This window comes from Thunnus thynnus, chromosome 19 (genome assembly GCF_963924715.1).
Source record: "Thunnus thynnus chromosome 19, fThuThy2.1, whole genome shotgun sequence".
Taxonomy (NCBI): Eukaryota; Metazoa; Chordata; class Actinopteri; order Scombriformes; family Scombridae; genus Thunnus; species Thunnus thynnus.
The window spans coordinates 5,712,813-5,738,343 of NC_089535.1; the positions used below are offsets into that span (position 1 = coordinate 5,712,813).

At 37.7% G+C, this 25,531-nt stretch overlaps 4 protein-coding genes across 8 annotated transcripts; 2 read left to right on the forward strand and 2 right to left on the reverse strand.

The window, feature by feature from the left end:
• Positions 1–3,163: 3,163 nt before the first annotated feature.
• si:ch73-234b20.5 (uncharacterized protein LOC449923 homolog) lies at positions 3,164–7,058 on the forward strand. 2 transcript variants are annotated; one of them, XM_067573701.1, is made up of 3 exons: positions 3,164–3,322; positions 4,153–4,320; positions 5,790–7,058. In XM_067573701.1, the coding sequence occupies exons 1-3, from the start codon at positions 3,320–3,322 to the stop codon at positions 5,925–5,927; spliced, it is 309 nt and encodes a 102-aa protein (XP_067429802.1). In that variant the 5' UTR covers positions 3,164–3,319; the 3' UTR covers positions 5,928–7,058. The 2 variants fall into 2 exon arrangements, with proteins under 2 accessions (XP_067429802.1, XP_067429801.1); XM_067573700.1 differs by lacking the exon at positions 3,164–3,322 and adding an exon at positions 3,350–3,742.
• Positions 6,663–14,031, reverse strand: hnrnpd (heterogeneous nuclear ribonucleoprotein D). 4 transcript variants are annotated; one of them, XM_067573699.1, is made up of 8 exons: positions 13,385–14,031; positions 12,253–12,421; positions 10,867–11,028; positions 10,549–10,680; positions 10,369–10,468; positions 8,699–8,845; positions 8,475–8,566; positions 6,663–7,219 (listed from the first exon to the last, which is right to left on the reverse strand). In XM_067573699.1, exons 1-7 carry the CDS (start codon positions 13,549–13,551, stop codon positions 8,499–8,501), a joined length of 945 nt encoding a protein of 314 aa, XP_067429800.1. In that variant the 5' UTR covers positions 13,552–14,031; the 3' UTR covers positions 6,663–7,219; positions 8,475–8,498. The 4 variants fall into 4 exon arrangements, with proteins under 4 accessions (XP_067429800.1, XP_067429799.1, XP_067429798.1 ...); XM_067573698.1 differs by having other exon boundaries at positions 6,663–8,114; XM_067573697.1 differs by having other exon boundaries at positions 6,663–8,114; positions 8,471–8,566.
• Positions 14,032–16,794: 2,763 nt separating this feature from the next.
• On the forward strand, positions 16,795–22,829 carry LOC137171289 (proteinase-activated receptor 3-like). The gene is made up of 3 exons (XM_067575213.1): positions 16,795–16,804; positions 18,404–19,423; positions 22,714–22,829. The coding sequence occupies exons 1-3, from the start codon at positions 16,795–16,797 to the stop codon at positions 22,827–22,829; spliced, it is 1,146 nt and encodes a 381-aa protein (XP_067431314.1).
• On the reverse strand, positions 22,554–25,157 carry LOC137170718 (uncharacterized). Its single transcript, XM_067574264.1, has 5 exons — positions 24,852–25,157; positions 24,635–24,747; positions 24,441–24,510; positions 23,035–24,323; positions 22,554–22,913 (listed from the first exon to the last, which is right to left on the reverse strand). The coding sequence occupies exons 1-4, from the start codon at positions 24,936–24,938 to the stop codon at positions 23,397–23,399; spliced, it is 1,197 nt and encodes a 398-aa protein (XP_067430365.1). The 5' UTR covers positions 24,939–25,157; the 3' UTR covers positions 22,554–22,913; positions 23,035–23,396.
• Between the last annotated feature and the right edge of the window lie 374 nt (positions 25,158–25,531).

Sequence of the window (25,531 nt, forward strand, 5' to 3'; positions counted from 1 at the left end):
CAGTTCACAGTGAAGTCTCTTAATGTTTTCAATGCCTAAAATTACATATCCAAATTAAAATGTCTTTAGCCCCTGACTCCTGAGTGACTATCTGCATAAATAAGGTCTTTCCAGAAAATGAAAGTGTCAGAAACACTCAAGATGACACAGAAACAGAGCAGAGGGTCGTTGAAGACAGTAAAAATTGAAAAATGCTGTCCGGTTGAAATAAAAATGTGTTTTCAGCCTAGCGATGTGCCGGTATACAGTTTTGTTATAAAAAGGTTGGAAACCACTGGTTTCATCTTTAACAATGTGTTGTATTTTAAAAGCTTGTTATATTATCCATTGTGTCAAATCTTCATCTGAAAAGTAACTAAAGCTATCAAGTAAATGTAGTGGAGTGGAAAGAACAATATTTCCCTCTGAAATGTAGTGGAGTGGAAGTATAAAGTAGCATCAAATGGAAATACTCAAGTAAATACAGTAAAATTCATTTTGTTGTAATCTGCAACTTCACCACTAGATGTCACTAAATCCTACCCTTTGAGTACATTACTTGTGTAAATTTACTTAGTTACTTTCCACCAATGGGTTTATTGCATGATTACTAACATCCTTCTTTATATGAATTCTTTCTGGTTATTATGAGACAATTTATGTATCTGTGAACCTCCTTTGTCCAGGGTTAAACTTTAAACATCCAGTAATAATTTAATATGTTACTGAGTACCTTATACTGAGTAGCTGTATAAAATCAAGCATCTTAACTGTACAAAGTCCATGATTACTGTCTTTGTTACTTGTCTTTATTTTGTTATGTAAGGGTATACAGATGGCTGTCTTATATATCTTTATTTAATTTTAATCAGCCACTCCTGTCTCCTCAGTATTTGGCGAGCGTTCACAAAAGAGCAGCACCTCCCTCCCAATGTTGGCTTATATGACTCATGCACAGATCCATTTCATCAGGGAATTACATCCTCAGCTCAGTTAAGCTATAATGACATTTCTTGACCTGTTTAAGCTGTGTAGTGTTAATATTTGGCTTTGCAATTTATGTATAGTTGACATATAATTTTTTGGACTTCTGTTACAACACAGGCTTCTGTTATTCCTCTTCCCCCCAACTCTGCTCTCTACTTCCCTTTGCAGGACTGATGATACAGACTTCAGTTGTGATGCAATTAATGTTGGGGAAAGGCTGAAAGAGCGGAACAAAAATTGGAGGGAGATTCAGCATTGAGTGAGGCTGTTAATGTTAAAATGTGGTGTGAGTGAAGCAATATTTTGTTTTACACTGCAGATGGAAGACATGCAAACTACTGCTTCTGACAGCAGTACTCAGAATATTTGGGAAACAAGATCATGCAGCTTTGTGAAGATGTACTTTGAGCTAAATACTAATGTTAGCATGCTAACAGGCTCACAATGAGTAGGTATAATGTTTACCTTGTTCACCTAAGCATGTTAGCATGCTAATTAACACAGTAGCTATAGCTGAGGCTGAAAGAAAAGTATTGGACAGGCTGAAATTTTGACCTGATGACTGTGCATCCTGAGGGGAACATGAAATGTCTGGACCAAATTTAATGAAAATCCATCCAATAGCTGTTGAGATATTTCACTCAAAAAACATAGATTTCAACCTAATGTTGGCGCTAAACATTAGAGGATCACCAAACTCACTAGGAGTCATCCTCTGGAGACCATGAATATTTGTACCAAATTTCTTGGCAGTCCATCCAAAGTTTGCTGAAATATTTCACTAAAAAAACAAAAATGTCAACCTCATGGTGGTGCTAGGGGGAAGGTCAGAGGATCACTAAATTCAGTAGGATTCATCCTCTGGAGAACATGAATGTTTGTACAAAATTTCATGGCAATCCATCCTACAGTCATTGAGATATATCAGTTTGAAGTGGTAGACTTGGCATTTTTAGCTAGCTTGGCTGCTAGCTAAAAACGCTAAAAGCCAAACAAGCTAATTAGAGCAGTTGTGACCAGAAATGTTCAATTTATCTCTTAAATATATTTTAATTTCACTCCAGTTTATAGAATCAAATCTAGATTTAATATATCCATTAAAAGGGGGTTTAATGGCACCTGGTTTAAGGGGGAACTGAGATATTCCGTTCTGATAAAAAGCTAACATGCTAGGATAAAATGTTTGAACTGTTTAAATAAACAGTTTAAGATACTCTAATGACAGACAGAAGGTGTATTTCTCAGGTCAGCTTGGTTGTCTGCTCAGAATATGTCAGTTTTAAGTCGTGTAATTACATTTACTCAAGTACTGTATTTTACATGAGTATTTCTATTGTATGCTACTTTATACTTTATACTTTTTAGTCCACCACATTAATCTGACAGCTAAAGTTATTAGTAAGTATATAAATATACAAGTATATAGTGAGCTTACAAAATACTATTATGCATTGTTCTACTTAAACTACAAAACAGTATATAGATAATTTGCACTTATTAGCACTACAACTGTAAAATATTACACACACATCAGTCTTAATAATCGAATTTGTCGCCAGTCCTTCCTAGGGTCCACATAAAAACAGCGTCAATAAAACAATTTACAACTTAATGATCAATTAACACTGATCAATAAAACAAGATGCAAGAATACAAGCCTAATATGAAAATCAGAAAATAAGTGAAATAACTCTACATATGAAAATGTAGACAATACAAACTTACATTAAAAACCAAAACCTTAATAACTAAACTTACATCTATGTGAGATTAATCAATTTTTGTTTTGGTGATGATGATAATAATTATATAATTAAATTTATCATAGTATATAACACATACACAGGGGCCATTTCCTGCATTGAGTACTTATGTATTTTACTTAATGTTGAATTTAGGACTTTCACTTTGACGTAAACTGAGTATTTATATGTTTTTGTGTTGCTACTTTTACTTTACTTAACATTTTGAATATGTCATCCAACATTGCAGTTTCATAAACACAGATTACTTTAGATTACAGACTGCTGGTAAGATGACGTATATTTCTTTATGAGATATGGTGCTTGTACGTGACTTTTTATATAATATAAAAAGTTTAAAAAATAAAGGAACAATCATATCCTGACACTGAGCACTCATCTGAGCTACAACAGCATGAATTAAGCACGTTTGCTGAGCGGTTTCTGGTTTCTGCACTGCTGAAATAACAAGCTGACAACACAGGACAAGGAAATGAAGTTAAGCAACCCGAGTGACTTCACCGCTTTATTGCCTTGCAAATCTCTCTGTGCTGCAAGCAGCCCTTTGCCCGGACATATCAGATCAGTGCTGACCTGCATCCTGACGGCTGATGGTATGTAACTCATACAGAAGTGCCAAACTGTTTTTGTTGGTTAAACCGCAGCGTGATCTTTTTTTTGTCTTGAATGACGAAACCTGTAGTCGTGTAAAGATGATATTTTTTGCTCTTGTGTGATGTAGCAGAACTCATGAAAAGCAGGAAATGAAAGCAGCTCTTGGCGACTGAGACCGGCTCCTCCTAAAGCCAATGAGACTTTGATTAAGGCAACAGGTAGTTAATGATTAACAGAGAGGAGGTGCAACCTTCAGCAGACATTTGTTCTGCTCTTACTGTATGACTCATGCAGTCACAAGAAGCACAGATCTCTGTATTTGTTTTTTACACTGGCTGACAGAACTTTGTGGAGGTTTTTACTTTTTGTATGAAGCTGAATATTCCTGTTGGTTGTGATTGAGAAACAGTTCTGCTATGGTAAGTGTTGTACTTTAAATACTGAAATACTATTAAACACTGACATTTAGCTCAGTTCTCATCTTAAAAATTGTTCTTTTCCACATCACCAAAGTAGATTTGTTCTTCATCTTGATATTATCTGAAACTACTCTTCATTGCGGTGAAATCTGGCTGTTACTTCTCTTTGTTAAGCAGGTTTAGTTTCTAACTGTGGAAGTTGAGGTTTTCATATGACAATCACACAGGCCCTTGGTAAACTAAGTCAGGCCTGATAGCACTCTTTCCTGTTCACACAGTTACAGGAAGTGAGGTTTGGTCATTTAAAATCGCTGCGTTGCTCCGACAGTTGTCTGACAGACTTTCAGGGTGTAGTTTGCACGCTAGTAAATTTGTGGAACACGTGACAGACTTTTTTTTTTTATTAACAGGCTGACCCAAACTCTCAAGCGGAGGCCCCTAGCTCATCTAAGCTTGACCAAGTGCAAGGTCAGGTCAATGAGGTTAAAGTAATTCTGAAAGACAACATCAATAAAGTGCTGGAGAGAGGCGACCGATTAGATGATCTGATCGGCAAGACTGGTGAACTGCAGGCATCTGTAAGTATGCAAAGCAGGACTCTACTCTGTTGTTAAAACAGTCTTCATATATGACTCCTTCAAAACACAAGAAAACTGTTAGTAAAGTGGTGAAGAGTAACTAACTACATGTACTCAAGTACTGTACTTAAGTTTTTCTATTTTATGCCACTTTATACTTCTTCTCTACTATATTTCAGAGGGAAATATTGTACTTTTTACTCTACTACATTTATCTGACTGCTGTAGTTACTATTTACTTTTATAGATTAAGATTTTCTTTTTCAAGTCTATCTTATAACAATACTACCATGCCCATATTTACATTAAAACAGTTTGGTTGCTGTAATCGTTCTTGTTGTCCATACAGGCCACAAAGAAACCAGGTCAATGTAAGTGATGGGGGACAAAATCCACAGGCCTCGTTTAGTTAGTCCATAACTGATTTGTAAAGTTCTTTAAGCTCAGTCAAGAGGATATTTTCCAAAGTAACACTCTTTTTCAAACAGAATTCTTGCTTGGCGTTACTATTTCTCCACTGCAATCCAGCATAAAAACACTATCTGTAGAAGCCAAATTTAAATTTAATACTAAAAATACAATAAATTTTGAAGATTTCCATCCTGATTTGTCCAACTCAGAAGACTGCAGCTGAACTTTGGAATATATTTTCACACAGAAGCAGGACCGTGGATTTTGTCCTCAATCACTTACGTTGAAATTGCTTTAGGAAGGGCTCTCTTTGTGGCCAGTATGGCCAGTAGGAGCTATTACAGCAACCAGTAACCCTTTCAATAAACATTGTCAGTATTGTTTTAAGATAGACTTGGAAAAAATGTAGACATATTCTTTAAACCAGTGGTTTTCAACCTTTTTGGCTTGTGACAGTGTTTATTTTGGGCTCCTTGTCACATTTCAGATGTCTATGAGTTGTGAGCAGTTCCAACAAAGAACGATTTCCCCTCAAAACTTCTCAGATGGTTTAATTTCAATAACTCAAAGGCCAAAGAGGTTGAAGAATCTGATATTTCACAAAAGATGCAAACATTTGACCAAATTTCAAAAAATGATTATAAATTTGTGTAGCAGAACTTGCGTTTTCATTAATCATTTCATGAAACCTCAGATTTATCTTGTGACCCTTCAGAGGGGCCTGACCCCTAGATTGGGAACCACTGGATTAAACAACCTAATTGATTATACAGTACTACAACAGTAAAATGGTATTTACCCCTTAACTCACCAGTATTAACAATCTTTTTATGTCATCAATAATATCTTTCACAGTGACTACTTTTCTGCAGAATTAGTGCTTAAGAGTTTGATACTTAAAGCTCATTTTGCTGTTAATACTTCTGATGAAAGTCTTTTACTTGTAATGGAGTCTTTTTACATTGTTGTACTGGTACTTTTTACATTTTTATGTAAAAGATCTGAGTACTTCTTCCATTACTGATGTTTTATTATGTTTCTGTTATTTTTCTTTTCAGGCTGACTCATTCCAAAGAACATCCACACGGGTGGCCAGAAAATACTGGTGGAAAAACATTAAAATGATGATAATAATCGGCGTGATTGTGCTCATCATCGTTATCCTCATCATCCTCTACGCTACAAATGTTATATAAATCCGAAATCTGAACTCCTTTATCTGCTCAGGACTGAAAAGTATGAAGATGGTGGCATTTAATAGCTCCCATGTGATCATTTCAACTCACACAAAGAGATGTTTTATATATTTGTAAAGGACCAGTGTGTTGGATTTAGTGGCATCTAGTAGTGAGGTGGCAGATTGCAACCGACTGAATACTCCTCCCTTTACCCTCCTCTTCCAAGCGTGTAGGAGAACCTACGGTGGCCGAGAAACTTGTGAAAAGTCCCTCTCGAGAGCCAATATTTGGTTTGTCTGCTCTGGGCTACCGTAGAAACATGGCGGTGCCACATGGCGGACTCCACGGAAGAGCACCTGCTCTCTATGTGGATATAAAGGGCTCATTCTAAGGTAACAAAAACACAATGATTCTTATTTTCAGGTGATTATACACTAATTAAAACATACTTATGATTATTATATTCCATTTCTGCCAAGCCCATTCAGCTAGATGCTACTAAATTTCTACACACTGCACCTTTAAGATCAAAATATTTATGTAAATTCAACAGGTACACAATGTTGTGACCTCTGAAAGCTTATCAGGTTAGTCTGCGATGTCATTTCATTTCATGTCATGAAGATAAAATTCAGCAGAGTTGCATAAATTGTGATGAAGCTGACTGAAATGCTTCCGTAACACTCCAACATTCATTAACTAGAGACGTAATACTACTAAATTAATATTTCACAAAGGATCACAAATCCAAAATGAGTGTTTATTATTTTTATTTTGTCACATTTCTTTTATGTTCAATACACTGTGTATATATTCTGTATGTTTATGACTGTCAAACTCTGTAATATCATATGTATTAAATGATTGATGACTATGATTAAGAGGATAAATTGTAACAACACATTGTGTATCTTTGCTACCACAGTACTGTATATATATATATATATATATATATTTGTGATCTGTTCCAACCAATCTAACATTTCAAGTTATGTAATAAATGAAGCAATTCACAAACAGCAATTTGAGAACATTAAATACAAAAAACGAGAAGGGATGAGGAACGCAAAAAAACAAAACAAAAAAAAACTGCTAAAACTTTGCTGTGTTCTAAAATAAATGCAAAAAACGTCAAAAATCCAAAAAAAAGGTTTAAGATCCAACAAATACTCCGGTAAGTATAAGAGGAAATGTAGGTCATAGTGCTCTTCAGTTATGTTCTTACAATCAGCTAGTGATCTTTGCTGGATACCATCATCACTGTGGCCAATTCTCCACCAGCTGACAGCAGCCTTTCATCACTCTGATACCTATGAAAAACAAACAGACACAAATCAGCTATAGATGAACACAAATCTGTTCAAAACACAAACAAAATAGGAATCCCCGTGTTTATAATGTCCAAAATGTAAAAAATAATAAGAAAAAACATAATTATTTTAACATTTTTTTACAGTTTAAAAAGTCCATAAGCTAGAAATCCTGAAGTGAGATGTCAAAAAAGCCAAAAATATTAAATAGAAGAAACCTTCGATTGGTCGAAAGTACACATTAAAGAAAGCATTACATGCAAATTTCTGGAAATGTGGTGACACTTTGATTCTTCTTGTTTTACAAAAAGGTTAAGAGGAAAATTTGTTACAGGAAAATTAAGAAAAGAGGAGTCTTTTCCATCGCTGTCAGTAACACAAAACAGAACAATACATGTACACAAAAGTAAAGCACTTTATCCCCCAACACAGTAGCCTCCAAATACGAACCAGGATTTAGCTCATGGACTACTGGCTACAAGAGCTAAATAAAGAAACAAGCATTTTAGATAAGATTAGGAATGCATATATTAACAATAGGAACTGGAAAGTCCAGAGAATGCTGTACGTATCCTTTGAAAAGCAAATAGTTATTATTATTACTTTCATATTTATAATCATTACTTGTGGGGGAGTAAGGGCCTGTAAAAAATGACAATTACATGTGTATATTTTAAGTTTTACATTACATACAGTTGCAAACAAATTAAAATGGAAAGAAAGATGACAAAGCTGGACGTGTCCCATATTGTTTAGTTTAGAAATGCTGATACAGGATGTTGTAAGACCATACCAAATGGCAGCATTCGAGAGCGTATGCTTCTCGTACCCGGTCCGCATTGAGCGGGCCCTGAGAGTATCTGGGAGTCAGCTCATGGCCTGCAAGGAAGCTCCGCTGGCAGGTACAAACAAGGTATGTCAGAGTTAGGAGACAACATACTTCCTTTTCTGTTTCCTTGCACATCCATAACTTTGGCATCCATTTACTGTAGTAGCAGTACTTTACCTGTTAACTTTACAGTTTAAAAAAAAAAAAAAAAAAAAAAAGGTGCAAAAGAGGCAGCAGAAGGCCGGCTGTTAAAATAATCGCCACAAGACTGTAGCCTCTATGTTACCACTACTGTAAAGCACTTGAGGGTGCTGAGAAAAAGAAATTTATAAGAGGAAATTATACATAATGTTACCAAACAGCAAATTAAATATAACTACTTTAAATTTTAAAGTAAGTAGTGTATTTTTGTTCTTACATACCTACTTGAATATGAGGTTTTTCCCCCAATTAATACGGCTTGTAACTGTTGGTGTGACCACCACGTCGTGGCGACTTGCCATATCCAGCAGATTGATCTACAACAGTGGTACAAAATAACAGAAAGTAAAGTAATAGAAGAAGTAATAAAGAATAAAAAGAATGGCTGATATGAAGCTGAAGCACATTGCGGCACATTAAAGGGTGTTTTCACAGATGAGTAAACTTACTGCTGTCATCACCATATCCATAATAGTTGTTGTAACCAGAGTAATCATAGCCACCGTATCCTCCGTAGCCTTGATTACTGTATCCATAATTTCCATAGCCTTGATTCCAGTAGTTGCCATAACCCTGGTGCCAATTTTGATTGGGACCTGCAATTAAATCGAATTTCATCACATTTTTGATTATACGACCTCAATTCTAACATCCAGGAACAATCAAGCACCTTACTACTATAGAAATCTCCTCCTGCACTAATGTACAGTGTATTACAATATATAAACACCATTAAACAGTGTATACTCAGAAAACTGTATATTATAATTATGGTATTTATTTTGTATATTTAAGTTAGTCTATTTAGTTATTGTACATAATTTAACCTTTTAATTGTAATGTTTCTTTTACCTACCTCATTGTTTTTGTATTTAAAGTCATGTCAGGTAGCTTTAATTTCCCTTTGGGATTAATAAAGTTCTCTCTCTCTCTCTCAACAAAAATATTTTCCAGCATCAAACCCTCATGCTTGTTTTTCACAAGCTCTTTGCTCTTCTATAAAAAAAAAACAACAACAACTCAGATAACTTTTTTTTATTATTACATTTTTGGGTATTTTACGCTGTTGTTACATATCAAATGATAGAGAAATGAGAGGAAATGAGAGGAGAAAGAGATGGAGAATGACACGCAACAATGGTCCTCAGCCAGACTCGAATGAAGGACACAGTGAAGCTTAAGGCCATATGTATATATATGTAGTCACTTCCCTTCCTAAAAACATTGTAAATCAAATGAGATCGATTATCTCTGTAGAGTGAAAATTAGTCGTAAATGTTCCACACTAGCTAACTTGCTATATGGAGAAGACGAGTTTCTTGTGGCCAGCCATGATGATTGTTTGCATTTGGCTTTGTGAGTCGTGAAACGCTTCAAAATCTGAAGTCGGGATTGTAAATTTCCGACTTCAGACTTGAATGGACACACCATTACTCCACCTAAACTCTAATCCGCCAGAATAAGTGAAAATATTGAAAGTCTTCTTAGTTTTTTTTTTTTTTTTTTGATCTTCACATCTTTGATTAACTTGTCGTGCTGCTTGAGTTCAACAATAAAACGATGAAAGCAGCATTTGGAGTCGGACCGTTTAGATTTGTGGATGTGAAATTTACAGAGCTGATTTAGCAGCTGAATTAAATACTGAAGGTAATATTACTTTCCATTCCACTGATCACATAATATACCAGCAGTACCTGATTTCCTATTGATAAAATTTTGCATATCTATCGAAAATAAATGTGTGTGTAAAACAAAACTTGTTATCTTCCTAAAGCCAAATGTGATGTCATGAAATGGTTGTTTGACAAAACCAAAGAGAAGCTGGAAGCAGAGAATATTTGGGGTTTTTGCTTGAAATTTTAACAAAAACAATGAATCCATTATAGAATAGTTGCTAATTATTTTTCTGACGATCAACTAATCATTTAATCAACAAATTATTTCACTTCTAATTCCTATAAAGAACTAAAGTTTGATGAAGCCAAGTAGTGATGCAGCACTGCTTGTTATTGAGAAAGTATTGTTCAGTAGGGACTCAAAAGGTGAACAGGTAGCTTGATTTACGTCTTTCTGTACCTGCTACACACTAAGCGTAACCACCATCATGTTCTCCACTCACCACCACCTCTTCCTCGAGACCTGGATGAGTATCCACCTCTGCCTCCCCAGTACTGCTGCTGCTGGTACTGTTCCTTGGACATTGCCACCTTTATTTCACACTAAAGGAACGAAAATTAAGTTGATTTATTTCCGTACCGGTCATGTATGCGTTATGGAAGTTGTCAATAAGAGCGCGTACCTTGCTTAGTCCGATGTTGTGGTACTTTTTCTCCATGATTGTCTTAACTGGCTCTTCCTCTTTGAACGTTATGAAGCAGAAGCCTCTCCTTTTGTTTGTTTTGTTCTCCATGGGAAGTTCAATTGACTCCACCTGTTCAAACCATACATTTATATATTAAATACTTTGTGTTTAGAGGAAGAAACTAGGGGGCGGGATTTACCAGCACTAGACAGTCATGCAGACACACTAGAAATTAATTATTACTGTAGATTAAGAAAACATAATAAACCACAGTACAACTGACAACTAAATCTGTGAATTTAAGGAGACACGTACCTCTCCGAAGGCACCAAAATACTCTCTGACTTTCTCTTCAGGAGTGTCTGGAGAGAGACCGCCAACAAAGATCTTCTTTACAGGCTCCTTGCTCTTCATGGCCTTGGCTTTTTTGGGGTCAATGACCTTTCCATTGAGTTTATGCTCCTTCTGTGTGGCAACCTTCATAACAAAGTAACAGTTAACAAAAAAAAAAATCATGTAGTAAATCAGTTTTAAGTGTTCGCAACTTCTCACAGGTGATGTTTTTATTGAAGGCATCAAAGCTTTAACAAATTAAACAATTTAATTAACAAACTATTTTCATTACCAATTAATCTGCTGATTAATTTCTCAATTAATCAATGAATTGTTGGGACAATAAAATGTCAGAAAGTTGTGAAAAAGTTCCCAGCACAAGTTTACAGAGCCATATGTGAAATATTTAGCAAACCAGCAGTCCAAAACACACACATTTATCAATTATGTAAAACAGAAAAGCAACAAATACTCACAATAAAGAAGCTGAAACCAGAAGATGTTTGTTTGCTTGAATAGTGATGATTATTAATTATCAAAATACGTGTATTTGCCAATTAATTTTCTGTTGATAGACTTATCAATTAATCCACTAATCGTTTCAGCTCTACTTCATTCATCCACTTTTTGAATCACTGAACAAATCGGAGACAATAATTTATCCCCAGTTTGTGCCTCTCATGTATTTCCATTACATTTAACAACATTTACAGCTGTTCTTAAATTATTTCCAAAATCCTCAAAGACTCCTCAAACCATCTGGATGAAAAAATATTCTGTCTGCTGCATGTTTCCAAATATGCACCTCTTTTCCCCCAAATCCAAACACAGATGGTAGCCAGACATTACATATCTCCTTGCTCAATTTGTACAACGTGAAACAAAATTTACATTTTTATTATCAGATAATATGGTATGTATTCATATAAACAAATGTGTTCATATTTTGCATGTGCAGGGACAAATGTGTCTGGCTAGTAAACAAGCTCACAACTTGGTAAACGGGTGTCGAGCAGTGGGCAGAATATTTTTTCAGGCAGATGGTTAAAAGAGTATTTAAAGATCTTGGAAACACCATCAGAAAAGCACTAAGTGTTGTTAAATGTCCCTCTGGTTTTTTCAAATCTTGCCAGGTATTTATTTCCGTGAAAAGGTTGGATGCTTCGCTCTGTGACTTGAATGTAATATTACACGAGAGGTACAAATTGGAGACGGCAATGATTCAGGCAATAACCCAAAAATAGACTCATTCCCTATTTAACAGCTACATTAAACATTATAAGTCAGTGCTGCACATGTGGTATTGCATGAACCTTGATTTGCAGAGTACATGTGATGTAAACACTACTTATTGGAGCAGGACAATACCTTGTCAACACTTTCAGCTTCTTTGAAGAGCACAAAGCCAAAGCCTCTGGAGCGGCCGGTCATTGGATCCAGTTTTAAAGTGCAGTCTACAACCTCCCCAAACTTGGAAAAGTAATCTTTCAGGTCCTTCTTAGTTGTATCCCAACTGAGCCCTCCAACAAACATTTTCCTAATGACAAAACAACATGTTTAAGGAAACCATACTGCAGTAGTGGAAGAAGTAAAAGTACCAATACAGCAATATAAAAATACTCCATTACAAGTAAAAGTAGTGGTTTGGTCCCTGGACTTATATATTATTATATTATGATATATGATATTAGATTATTAATACTGAAGCATCAGTGTTAGAGCAGCATGTTACTGTTTCAACTACTTTATATACAGTTAGTTAGTTTAGTCCAGTGGTTCCCAACATAGGTGTCAGGCCCCTCCAAAGAGTCAGCAGATAAATCTGAGGGGTCGTGAGATGATTAATGGGAGAGGAAAGAAGAAAAAACAAAGTTCTGATACACAAATCTGTTTTCAGTTTTTGGACTTTTTCTCTAATCTTTGATTCTTGGTGAAATATTGGATCATTTGAACATTTATTGAAATGAAAGCATGTGAGAAGTTTAGAGGGAAAAATCACTATTTGGTGGAGCTGTTAACAACTCATAGACATGTGAAATGTGACCCTGACTACACACTGCTTTTTGTAAGATGTCAAAAGCCAAAAAGGTTGGAAACCACTGGTTTCATCTTTAACAATGTGTTGTATTTTAAAAGCTTGTTATATTATCCATTGTGTCAAATCTTCATCTGAAAAGTAACTAAAGCTGTCAAATAAATATGATGGAGTGGAAAGTAAAATATTTCCCTCTGAAATGTAGTGGAGTGGAAGTATAAAGTAGCATCACATGGAAATATTCAAGTAAAATACAAGTACCTCAAAATAGTACTTCAATAAATGTATTTATTTACTTTTCTCCACTGCCATACAGTAACTAGTTGCAGGCTGAACAGCACTTGTTTGGTGTTTACATGAAAAAAACACAGCTGTGGTATATTAATGACATCAAACTGATTGGTTAAATGTTTAAATGTGGAGACTAATTTCACTGTAACATCGGTGTGGTGGATGTTTTCGTACCCTTCATCCTCCTCATTTTTACTGGCGTCAATTCTTGATCCCTCGGCCTCTCCCCCCGTCGGGCCGCAGTCACCGGCCGCAGACATCGGGTCATCACTGTTTGCCTCTCCGTCCTCTTCCATTCTCGTTGTGGTCGGATCTTCGCTGAATTCATAATCGTCCGACATGTTTCGGCCTTTCTAAGTAACTAAAGTTGTCACCTAAACAGCTCGGAAACTCAAGCTACGTCAGAAGCCGTGAGCTAATGCTATATCGCTAATATTTTGATATATCGTTAGATTAAACCGCTTGGCGCTAATTACAGCAAGCTTATTAGTTAGTCTAATTGAATTTAAAAAGCAACGTTCATCTGGATTCAGGCAAAGAAAAAAAATGTTGTTTCAGTAAGGCAAATTAATTTCAGTTGCTATAATTTGTAAGGGGTGATTTTTGTGAGCGTCGGTTTTGTTTTCATCAGGCTCTTCTTCTTCTTTGGTTTTATTGGAGGACTACAAACCAACGATAAAGCTGCATGCCGCCACCTTTTGTACCGGAGTTTGTATCTTCATGACTTTATATATATTTTGGATATTAAACCTGTTTCGTTTAAGCATTTAAATAAAGCCCTTTGAACCTGTAATTATTTTTCCCCTTTCTCTAACAGACCTTTGATGCTCCACTCCCTCCTCATGTCTACCATCCTGCCCTTCAAGCTTCCTCTTTCTACGTTCAGCAGACTCTTCTTCTTCTTGAGGTTTATTAGCGGTTGACAAACAACAAAATGGTGGATTACCGCCACCAACTGGAGTGTGCTTCAGGAATCTATACTGTTGTAAGCTGTTATAATAATAAAAAATAAAATTTTCTCAGTCAAAGTCGTTTTCTTCGGATAATTAAACAAAAATCGTCACAATAAAATCAATTTTAGGGTCTTTACATTCAAAATATATTATAACATCTTTAACAGAAAGTTCAAAATTATGTTTTATAGAAATGACAACTAAAATCAAACTTAATCAGACTACAAAATTACAACTGAAAAAAAGATGAGTCAATGATTAATTTTCATGTTTACAAAAAGTACATTTAACATATTTATCAGCAAAATGTAAAACAAATACATTAACATATCTTATATGTTATGTAAGATTTTTAAATATATTTCTCTAGCCTTATTAGGTATACAGAATTTATATGGTAATGACCAAGTTTTATTCCAATCAATATTCTCAATTAATTGATTCCAAAAGAACTTTCCTCTTGGAGTGATCTTTGTTTGTGTAATTCATTTTGAATATGTTTATTATTGCATTTACAATCTGTGATATCTAAACCTCCGATACATGGTTTGTAGTTTAAGTTCTTCATATCTTTATACCCAATGTGGCTGTTCATTAAGTGGGACAGACCATCTGGAATAGCTTTAAAAACAAGCAATTCTCGATGTGTGAGAGGGAAGTTCTGAACAATCAGATATGCATTGTAAGAACACAAAAGTCCCTTATCATTAAACAAATCAGATACAAAAGCAATACCATGAAGGTGTCAGTTTCTAAGGAATATGGATTTGTATTTTGAAAAAATCATTTCATTGTTCCAAATTTTAATTTTATGGGGACTAAAGTTGTGTAGAAAATGTTACTTCCAAGTTGGTGAGATCTAGAAACAGTGGTGGATTTAGTGTTTGATTGTACTAAAGACCCTCTAAGGAGTCGGCTGGTCAGTTTTTCCGTTAAGTACGTTTTGTTTTAATGGTTTTAAGCCTGTTTTTTGCTAGTGAAAATTAGCATTATCACAGTTAACCATGGGCCGTAAATGCACCATGCTAACAATGCTAGCAGCTAGCGTTAGGGTCAGCGCTACCCTCTCTTCCAAATATGGTCACTTCTGGCTCCAAAAAAATCAAAGATGGCGACGGTCAAATTGCCAAATTCAAGGCTTCAAAACTGCAGTCCACAAACCAATCAGTGACGTCAGGTTAACTACGTCCATATTTTTTTACGGTCTATGGACTGAACTGAGGGGCTGCATAAAGGGCCAGTATAAGATAAATAACGAGTTTCCTGAACCGTGAATCATGCAAAGCTGCTCTTGCGGAGTCCAAAAATAAAATGATAGAGCTGGAAATGAGCATAATCCCTTTTAAAGTCAAAGTGAAAACAGATCTTTACAAAGTGATATGAATTAATTACAAATATATATTAGATCTGAAAAGTAACTACTAACTATCGCTGTGAAATAAATGTAGTGGAGGAGTAAAAAGTACAATATTTCCCCCTGAAATGGAATAAACTAGTAGTGTAAAGTAGCATACAATGGAAATACTTAAAGTACAAGTACCTCAAAATTTTATAGTACTTGAGAAAATGTCTAGTAATTTTCCACCATTGCCTGCATGTTTGATTAATGAAGGAATGCTGCCCTGTAATAAATGTATCTCAGTGAGTTTATGTTTTATGTGTGTGTATGCCAAAAATAGAATAAAACACAACATGAAAGTGCCTATTAATTGGTAAAATTCTGTGAATTCTTCAAATCATAGCAAACTTTCTCGTAAGCGTGTGGCCCAGGATGACTGTTTGACCATTTTTGAGTGTTACAGTAAACATAACCTCGCTGGTTTGTCACTGCCTCTCTCTTCTCTGCCTCTCTTCCACCAAATATGGAAACAACATGTTTATGTTTTGGTATACTCAACTGCAGTGCAGAGCAGATGCGTTTCATTTTGATCTCAGTTTCGAGTCATCTGTAATGTTTTTAGTTGCATATCTGTGGTGACATCACAGGTGGGAAGCGGGCATCCACAAGGGTGGAAACATCACTTCCCACGTATAGCATCTAATATACGTCTGTGCGCAGCTGGATTAGTGCACAGATAAAGATCAAATAACAAAATATCAAGTGGAATGTGCAAATAAAACTCTTCAGACTCTGAGTCATAAATATAAAAATGCAGTGTTGGAAGTGTGGCTGAGAGATGCTGACAGGATTGGCCTTCTGAGGAAATTCATGGCCTGGGTTTATCAACACAGGATTCTGCCAAGGATCTTCTGACCGCTGCTCCTCCATGAGTTCCCGATCTCCACCATCTCAGACCTGGAGAGGAGAGTCAGCAGCTACCTGAAGAGATGTCTAGGTCTACCGAGGGGCTTGAGCAGAGAAGTGTGTTGCCAGCTGAAGCATCAGAAACACAGTTTTCTAAAGGGTTGATGAACCAAAATATGACATGAAATACAGTATCTTCATGGAAAAAACAAGACAACAAGATGAAGACTAAACAAAACCGCTCATGTTCAAACACGCTCATCATCTCCAGACAGGCATTTCCCCACTTAACCTACTTTTTTTAGCATGTATAACCTCACTAAATCCCTCCTGGCATCACACTTCTGGGGGAAAAAAATTCCAAAAACGTTTCCAAAGACGCCAAAATGTCAGGCTGTAAACATTTATCTTAAATATTAATGCAGTGATAAAGATCAAGATCAAGATCAAGATGTGAAACTGTTGGTTCACAAGAACACACAAAACACAAACCAAGGACAACCCACATTCCTGTTCAGCGAAAATGTCAAGTTTCTTTTTTTTAACGTGGTTGCATTTGAGTGATGACAGAGCAGCATCGGACCAAGGTGACTTTAAATAGCGATGAAATGTGGAGCTGAGTGTAGATAAGTGAGATGTGACTGTTGTGCTTGAGTTGAGTGCTGTTCAAAGATAAGAAATTATGGGGAAACTTCTGTTTTGTTTCATTTTTGTTCTCTGTCTAAGTGGTACACTCCAAAAGAAAGGTAAGAAATGCTTTAGTTTAAGAATATACTTCTGTATTGTTTAACTATGAACCTTTCATAAACTCATCTGGTGATTTTCTTAAGTGTAGAATATAATGTAAAATATTATTTGCTGATACACTTTGCTGACATCTATCAGTAACAAAAGTGAAGAGTTGATTATATTGTATTAGATAATATATATTACATATTGGACAACACATTATTGTAACTGGGACAAGGTATTTTATTATCAATATTAGAACTGTTTAGTCAATAACTTGATATTTCTTTAATTGTTTAAATCCTTTTTCAACTCTTTTTTATGGATAAATCTGAGAGGTCGTGAGATGATTAATGGGACAGGAAAGAAGAAAAAACAAAGCTCTGATGTTTTTTTGTGAATTATTGGATCATTTGAACAGTTATTGAAATGAAAATGAAATGAAACCATGTAAGAGGTTTAGGGGGGGAAATGTCTCAGACAACTCAGACATCTGAAACATGACAAAGTGACACAGTTAGACACTGATTTTATACGAGAGCTCACAAGACTGAAAAGTTGGAAACAACTGGTTTGATCTTTGACAACGCAGTGTAATTTATAAGCTCATGTTTGTTAATTTATGCAAAATTTAAATCTGAAAAGTAATTAAAGCTGTGCAATGAATGTAGCCTAGTATAGTAAAAAGTATATTTCCCTCTGAAGTATCAAGAAGCATAAAATGATAATACTCAAGTAAAGCGCCTCAAAATTGTACTTCAGTACAGTACTTGAGTAAATGTACTTATATTTTGCACCACTGAACACACAAAAAAATGGTGGTTCTTCAACGGTTCTTCAGGTGGTTGAGATGTTATATAGCACCGCTGCCGTACAAAGAACCTTTTAAGCCCCTGTGTGGTTCTTTAGAGGTTCTCTACTGGTTCGGTTCTTCAGGTTAGTTTAGTTGGGGAAAAAAGAAGAAGGCCTGAAAAGGAGACATGCCTGCCTGTCATCATTGTGGCTCCATCTGTACACGCCCCTATGATTACAAGCCAAATAACCACTTTTGGGTACTATTTAGCACCATTTTAGTTAAAGTGATATAGTGCTATATGGCACCTTTAATGGTTCTTTATAGCACCATTTGACAAAAGTGCTGTATAGCACCTTTAAAGATAGGTGCTGTATAGCACCAAAAGTGGTTTCCCTATGATTATGAGCCAAAGAATCAATATAATTGTTAGAATTCTTGTTAACTTTTGTATTTTGTTGTTTTTGTTGCAGGGGAAGGGAAAGTAAAGGAGCAGAATTTCCGCTCTGGGCGTGCATCATTTCTCGGGAACATTCAGAGTCAGCTCCCTCCTGACCTTAACGGGACACAAGCTCCCATTTCACCTCATTCCCCTCCAGCACTGCTGTTACCAAGCAGCAGCACAACAGGCTACCTCAACGGCTCTCTGAGCACGAGGGTCATCCCCATTTTCTATATGTTTGTCGTGGCTTTCGGGGTCCCAGCCAATGTTGCCATTCTGTGCACTTTGGCCACTAAAATTAGGAAGGTGTCCTCGGCCATACTCTACTGCAGCCTGGCTGTCTCCGACCTCTTCCTCCTACTCTCCCTCTGCTTCAAGGCTCACTACTATCTCCATGGAAACCACTGGGAGCTCGGAGAGGCTGCCTGTCGAGTGGTCACAGCTTGTTTCTATGGCAACCTCTACTGCTCGGCCCAGATGCTGGCATGCATCAGCATCAAGCGCTACCTGGCTGTAGTGCACCCGTTCATGTACAAAAGTCTTCCCAAGAGGATGTGCACTGCCTGGGTCAGCTTGGCCGTATGGGGGGTGTTTGGTGCCGCTGTCATCCCTGAGCTCCTCGTTCAGCAGACCTATTTGCTCTCTGAACTGGGCCGAATCACCTGCCATGACGTATTGCCTCTGTACTACAGCTCCCATAACTTCCTGCTCTACTACAACCTCTTACTAACCATCTTTGGCCTCCTGGTGCCGCTGGTGGTCACGGTTGTGTGCTTCGCCCGGATCATCTGTGAGCTCAACCAGTCACACCTCGACTGGACGATGTACATCAAGGCCAGCTCACTGGTGTTTGTCATCTTCCTGGTGTGTTTTACCCCCGCTGGACTCCTGCACTTCCTCCATTACATGCAACTGTCTGTGAACAGAACAGATATTTTGAATGTGTACTTTAATGTGGCAGTGTGTTTGTGCTGCCTCCATGCCTGTCTGGACCCCTACCTCTTCATCTTCATGTCAAAGTCTGCAGGCTCCAGGCCTCACTTAAAGCCCCGTAAGAAAGACCGAGAACACATAGACTTGAGACAGAGTTTATGTTCTCCACAGATTGAATAAATATTTTTATGTAGCAATACAGTTTTTCTTATGTGCAAGAGAAGGAATGATGTCAACATGTGTTAATGTAAATAAAAGATGAAAGATGAAAGGAAAGTATATTCAAATAGTTTATGATTATTGTTTATATTTTGAACATGGAACATTTGGAGCCTCTGTATCAAATGGCATCTTTCCAATTATGCTCTGTTGTTATACATATTTGAATTATGTGAAGTTTGAAGGAAAAACTTTGAAGTGAAGTTAGTTTAGAGGCAAATTGTGCTTGAAATCAGTATAGCTGACAAGGAATGATGTGAAACACACTGACTTTGGAAAATGAGCCTCTCAAGCTTTTGTATTAATAATAGTTATGTATCAAGCTATAATAAACAATGTCGATTAAAACATATCTCCTACATGCAATGTCCAGTATTCATGAAAATGTATATCCATGTCAGTTGCCCTCTGGTAAATGTATTGCTGCATTAATATTTCACTTATGTAGTATTGCAACAGGAAGTGAAGCCTAATTGACACATAGTTCAACAAAAAACCTGTTTTTGTTTTCTGTGTCGTGTCTTTGCTTTGCATTGTGCCGCTTCTGCTTTGTCTGTCAAAGCACTTTGTAAACTCTGTTTTTAAAGGTGCTATATAAATAAAAATATTATTATTATTAAATGTATATACAGCAGGCGTACTTGTGGTTCCTAGAGTCTCCAAAAGTAGAATGGTGTGGAAAAGCTTATAGTCAGGGCCAGCCCTTAGTTATGCTGCTACAGGCCTAGACTGCTGGGGGACTACCCATGATGCACTGAGCTCCTCTCTTCTCCTCCTCCTCTCCATGTGAATCTGTACTGTTTTCACAAGAATAGACAGAGGCTAGAGTGCCAGAGATCCAAATCACTTCCCAGAGCAGGATACTGGACCCCCCAAGAGGGTTTTCTCCACAGAAAAGGAAATCCTCCTGAGAAACTACCTGACACATGCAGCTGATTATGGATTGAGCCCAAAGGAGGTAGACTATTAAAGAGGACCTATTATGCTCATTTCAGCTCTAAATTTTTATTTTTAGACTCCACTAGAGTAGCTCTGCATGATTCAAAGTTTAAAAAACTCCTTATTTATCTCATACTGGCCCTTTATGCAGCTTCTCAATATACACAGTTTCTCTTTCACTCCGTTTTAGCTCCTGTCTCTTTAAGGCCCGCCTCCCGATGAGCCCACTCTGTTCTGATTGGCCAGCTTTTAGCTGCAGAGTTATGTAATTTTACCGTCACTGCAAACCAAACATTTCCTGCTTCACTGTTTCAAATCAAAAGCTTTTACATGACTAACTAACGGGAGACTTTTATTCTGAAGAATTTACAGGAAGTAAAAACGTGTTCCTCACTGACTTAGCGGAACTTTGTTAGCGGCGCTAAAAAACGGTTGAAATCAGTTACAAATAATGCAGGGAGGAATAATACAAGCAGAAACAGCTACAGCGAGATGTTTTCTGAAGAGCTTCAGACAACCAGCACACCTTCAACAAGTAAACTACTTATTTTACTTTGCTGTGCTGTATAATGGCGTTGTGGCTTGGCGTAACTACTTGCGGAGCAGAGCAGCGAACTCGCGCGTTGTGCACGTAGCAGATGTCCATATAAAGAAATTTGTCACGAACTGATGTCAGCTCAGGCTGAAAGTAGAAAAAAATGTTGGAAACCAAGTGTTCAGAGCAATCTGAAGCTGCAGCTTTTTGCTCACAGGGATTACTGCTACATACGTTTACCTCGTTATTTGACACATCGGCCACTTTTAGCATGAACATCCGACATTGTGACATTATATATATACGTCTGAAAATAAGGAAAAGCATAATACGTCCCCTTTAAGCTAGAGTAGGCTACAGTGTTTCCCCTATATCCATTCAGCAGCACCGCACCGCCACTGCAAAATTATGAGTGCTAAAAGTTCAGACGATCATTAATATCAATGGGCTACTAATAATTTTCTCTCAAGCACAATAACACTCTACGTTATTGTGGAATTGTTTTGAGTTATCCTCCCTCTCTTCGTTCTTCAAAGGACATCTACGTGAAAGGTACAAGACTAGCATAGCTCCGTTAAAGAATAGGGCAGTGCGTGCGTGCATGTGTAAATGAGCGCGTGTGGGTGAGCGAGTGCAGAGAGCGCCAGAAAAGTGACGTGAATACGAGCGGAGCAGATGAAAAGTTTATCAGTAAGTTGTCAATCTGGCAGTACAGACTACATTGTGTCAGTTAATAAATGCTGCAGCTCCTCAAGACAAAGAAAATACTCGTCCAGCTTGTCAAGTTAGCAACAACGCGTTAGCCTAACCTGACCAGGCTCACTCAAGGTGGACTGACTTCTAAGATGGACCACCAATTCTCATTTTAGTGTCAATCTCAGCTGCTCTTTAACAGAGAACGGACAAATGTCTGGCTGATGAGTGTCTTGAGTTTTTCATATGACCACCTCATATTTTCTGATATTTTACAGACAAAAAAATCTATTAATTAATAAAATAATTGGTAGGTTATAATCATTAGATGCAGCTCTACAACCATTGTTGATTCAGAGGAAGTATACAGGTAAAATTTACATGTTTGAATTAAATATTTGATTTATTAGTTTCTTGATGTTTCTGTAGTGAATGTGGACCAAAACAAGTACTGCCTCCAAGATATGCTGATATAAATTCAGTAACTGCTCAAAACCAGTTTATCTCATTTGCTCCTAGACTGTGGTAATTGTGAAACACCACTACAGACAAAGTACAAGTCTTCTGAGCAAACATACCCACTCAAATCTGAAGTGAAGGCACAGAAAATATGATCGATCCACTTTGTTTTAGGATGCACATTATTTCATTTTTAAATGCAGCCCTTATTTTACTTGAAATGAGAAGAGAACATGTATTTACTACCATAGTACTGTGTGTATTATTCATATAATCTGTGTATAATAGAGTGTTAGTTTCTTTCCTGTTTTTGGTGTATTTACTCATTCACACATCATATCAACTGTATTCATTGTAACATTGTAACATCCGGAGGCCAAGCAATCAGCCCTTTACCAACAGACATGTTTTGAATGTGCACTGCACTGGTTTATTTAATGCAGTTAAGCATTACAGACAGATATTACAGACACTGATTTTATTTAGTCTGCGTTGGTCTCCAGTCTTAACATGGAGGTCGTCACAGTGGTTGTCTCCTCATCCAGTGTGACCTTCCTGCTCAGGAGCTGTGGAAGCTGCTTCTCCTCATTCAGCTCCTCCTGGACCTCCTGCTTCATTTGATGGAGACAGAATCTCCTCGCTGTGGTCCAGGCCTGTCAACAACGCTCAGTTAGACTGAAGTCTGGAGATTCACTATGTTTTACTCACCAGTTCAGCCATGAGGAGATGTTTTGTCTCTGGTCTCCCGATCATTTCTTGAAATCTGTAAAACTAAAAAAAGAGATTGTGTTATTTTTTTTACAACTGTTTTGTAAAAAAGCTGTAATATAATATGTCAGTTTTCTGTCAGTATATGAGTCAAATAAACGGTCAGTTTGACTTACAAAGTTTCTTCCTGTCAGCAGCCAGGTCTTCATCTGTCTGACATTGAAATGATCAGGGACTTGATTCTGGTCGTCACAGTGGTTGTCCCCTCATCCAGTGAGGAAACCTTTGTATGACCCCCCCCCAGAAGTCTCCCTTTTTGGTGTTCTATAGCAGAAACCTCTGGAGAAACCCCCCTGCCCCTAGAAGTCCCTCTTTTTGGTCTTCAGTGGCACAGACATTGCTATTATTCTTATATAAGTACCCTCCCTCTCCTTCAGATGTCCCCCTTTTTAGTCCTCTGTGACAGACACTTGTGAAGCCTCTCTCCCCCCTAGAAGTCCCTCTTGTTGGTCTTCCGTGGCACAGACATTGCTATTATTTAGTCTTCAGAAGGACAATGGAAGCAGCGTGACATTGCCCTCCAAATGCCACGGAAGAAGGCACGCACTCTCTTCTTCCTCTTCATCTGTCTCTTAACTCCGAAGTCCTCAGCCTCCAACTCCTCCTGCAGGACTTCCAGCTCCGGCTCCATGTATATAATCACGTTGGTCTCCAGTCTTGAGGATGAGGATGTCCTCACAGGGGTTGTCTCATCCAATGAGACCTCTGGAGAAGCCGCCTTCTCCTCCAGAGGTCCCTCTTGTGACCCTACCGCCGTGCTGAGCTGAGGCTGAGGTCTGCATGCGGCAGCCTGCACTCTATTTTCCATATCTTGGATCGCAAAGATGACGTCCTCTCTTGCAGAGAAGAAGCTGTCATCATAGTCCATTATGTGGAAGATCTTCTGGGAGTAACGGTCAAACTCCTTAAAGATGGATTTGACCATGAATCTTGCTGCTATAGTGCAGACCCCGAGCAGAGGAGCTGCAGAGAGAGGTCCGTACTGAGGCAGACAGGGAGCTGCTGAGTCCCTCAGCAGTCTCCCAACCTCAACGCTGGCTGCTTCAATTTGGCCTGCAGACTTTGGTTCCTCCAGGAGGAACTTAAGAGTGGTGTTAATCACCTCCTGGATGACTGGTGCAGTGCTCTTCTGGAGGTCTAACAGCTCTCGTGGCTTTGCATCCCCTGAAGAGACGGGAGGGATGTGAGATCCACCAAAATATTTCAGCAGCTTGCTGAACAGTGATGGTTGATATGTTCGCACAGCCTTCTCTGCTTTTGGTCGGAAGACTGTAACAAACATCTGAAGGCCCTCCAGTGTGACCTTCCTGTTCAGCAGCTGTGAAAGTCGTTTCTCCTCGTCCAGCTCCTCCTGGACCTCCTGCTCAATTTGACTGAGGCAGAATCTCCTCTCTGTAGTCCAGGCCTGTCAACAACATTCAGTTAGTCTCAGCAATAAGATAATAAAGGTTTATAGTAGACTAGTGTTACATACAGGTTTACATATCAAACTACAGTCTGAAGATTCACTATATTTACTCACCAGTTCAGCCATGAGGAGATGTTTTGTCTCGAGTCTGCCATCATCATTCATTATTGTAATTTCCTGAGACCTGTAAAAATAAAAAATAAATTGTATTATTTTCTACAACTGCTACATGTTTGTAAAAAAGCTGTAATATAATTTGTCAGTTTTCTATCAGTATATGAGTCAAATAAACTGTCAGTTTGACTTACTCCTCCACAAAGCTCCTTCCTGTCAGCAGCCAGGTCTTCATCTGTTGAACAGTTAGATGATCGGGGACTTGATCCTGCCGCTTCAGGAGCACGAATTGCCTGAGCATCATTTTCTGCAAGACAGATTCAGCAAACAATCAGCTCACAGAAACACCATATTATACTCAAATGTAACATTAAATTGAACAGTGCACCTTTACATTTGACAGTGACTTACTTCTGCTTGGTAGCGGCATCGCTCTTCTTCAGAGAGAGAGGATGGTCTCTTTTGTTGGACTCGTTTAAAGATGACGTTGGCGTCCATTTTTCAGAGATGTCAGTTTTCCACAGAGAGAAAAAAAACAATCAGTAAACAGGTTTGTCGAACGCAAGGAACGAATACGTCGGTTCAGAGGGTTTGGACAGCTGAGCGATCAGGTACCAAATGAGTGAGAATGTGCAATTGTTCTTCAAGTTAAGAATATTCGGAATGTAGATGTGTGTGACATCATCGACATTCTTGACACATCAAAGGACAGAACTGATGAGCAAATGAGCTTAACTCCGCCCACTGCATACCGTATTTTCTCTAATAGTGGCCGGGGCCTTTATTTTAATTGAACACCGGCCACTATTAGAGAAAATACGGTAATTTTGAAAAATGCTAAGAAGTGGTCAAGGGGCTGAGGGGGGGGGTTCATGGAGTGGGGTGAGGAGGGGGTGTGGGGGTGGGTTATAGGGCCCCGCCGCTCAGCCTTGCAGACAATTTTTCCCAGTGGTCACTCACAGTATCGCAGCAAAAAATCCCCCTGCGGCCCAAAAAGCATTTTCCCCATAGACCACCATTGTAAAAGAGACATCTGTAAAACTGTTGACAGGCAAACAACATCAATTATGATTCTTTCTATTATGAATTAT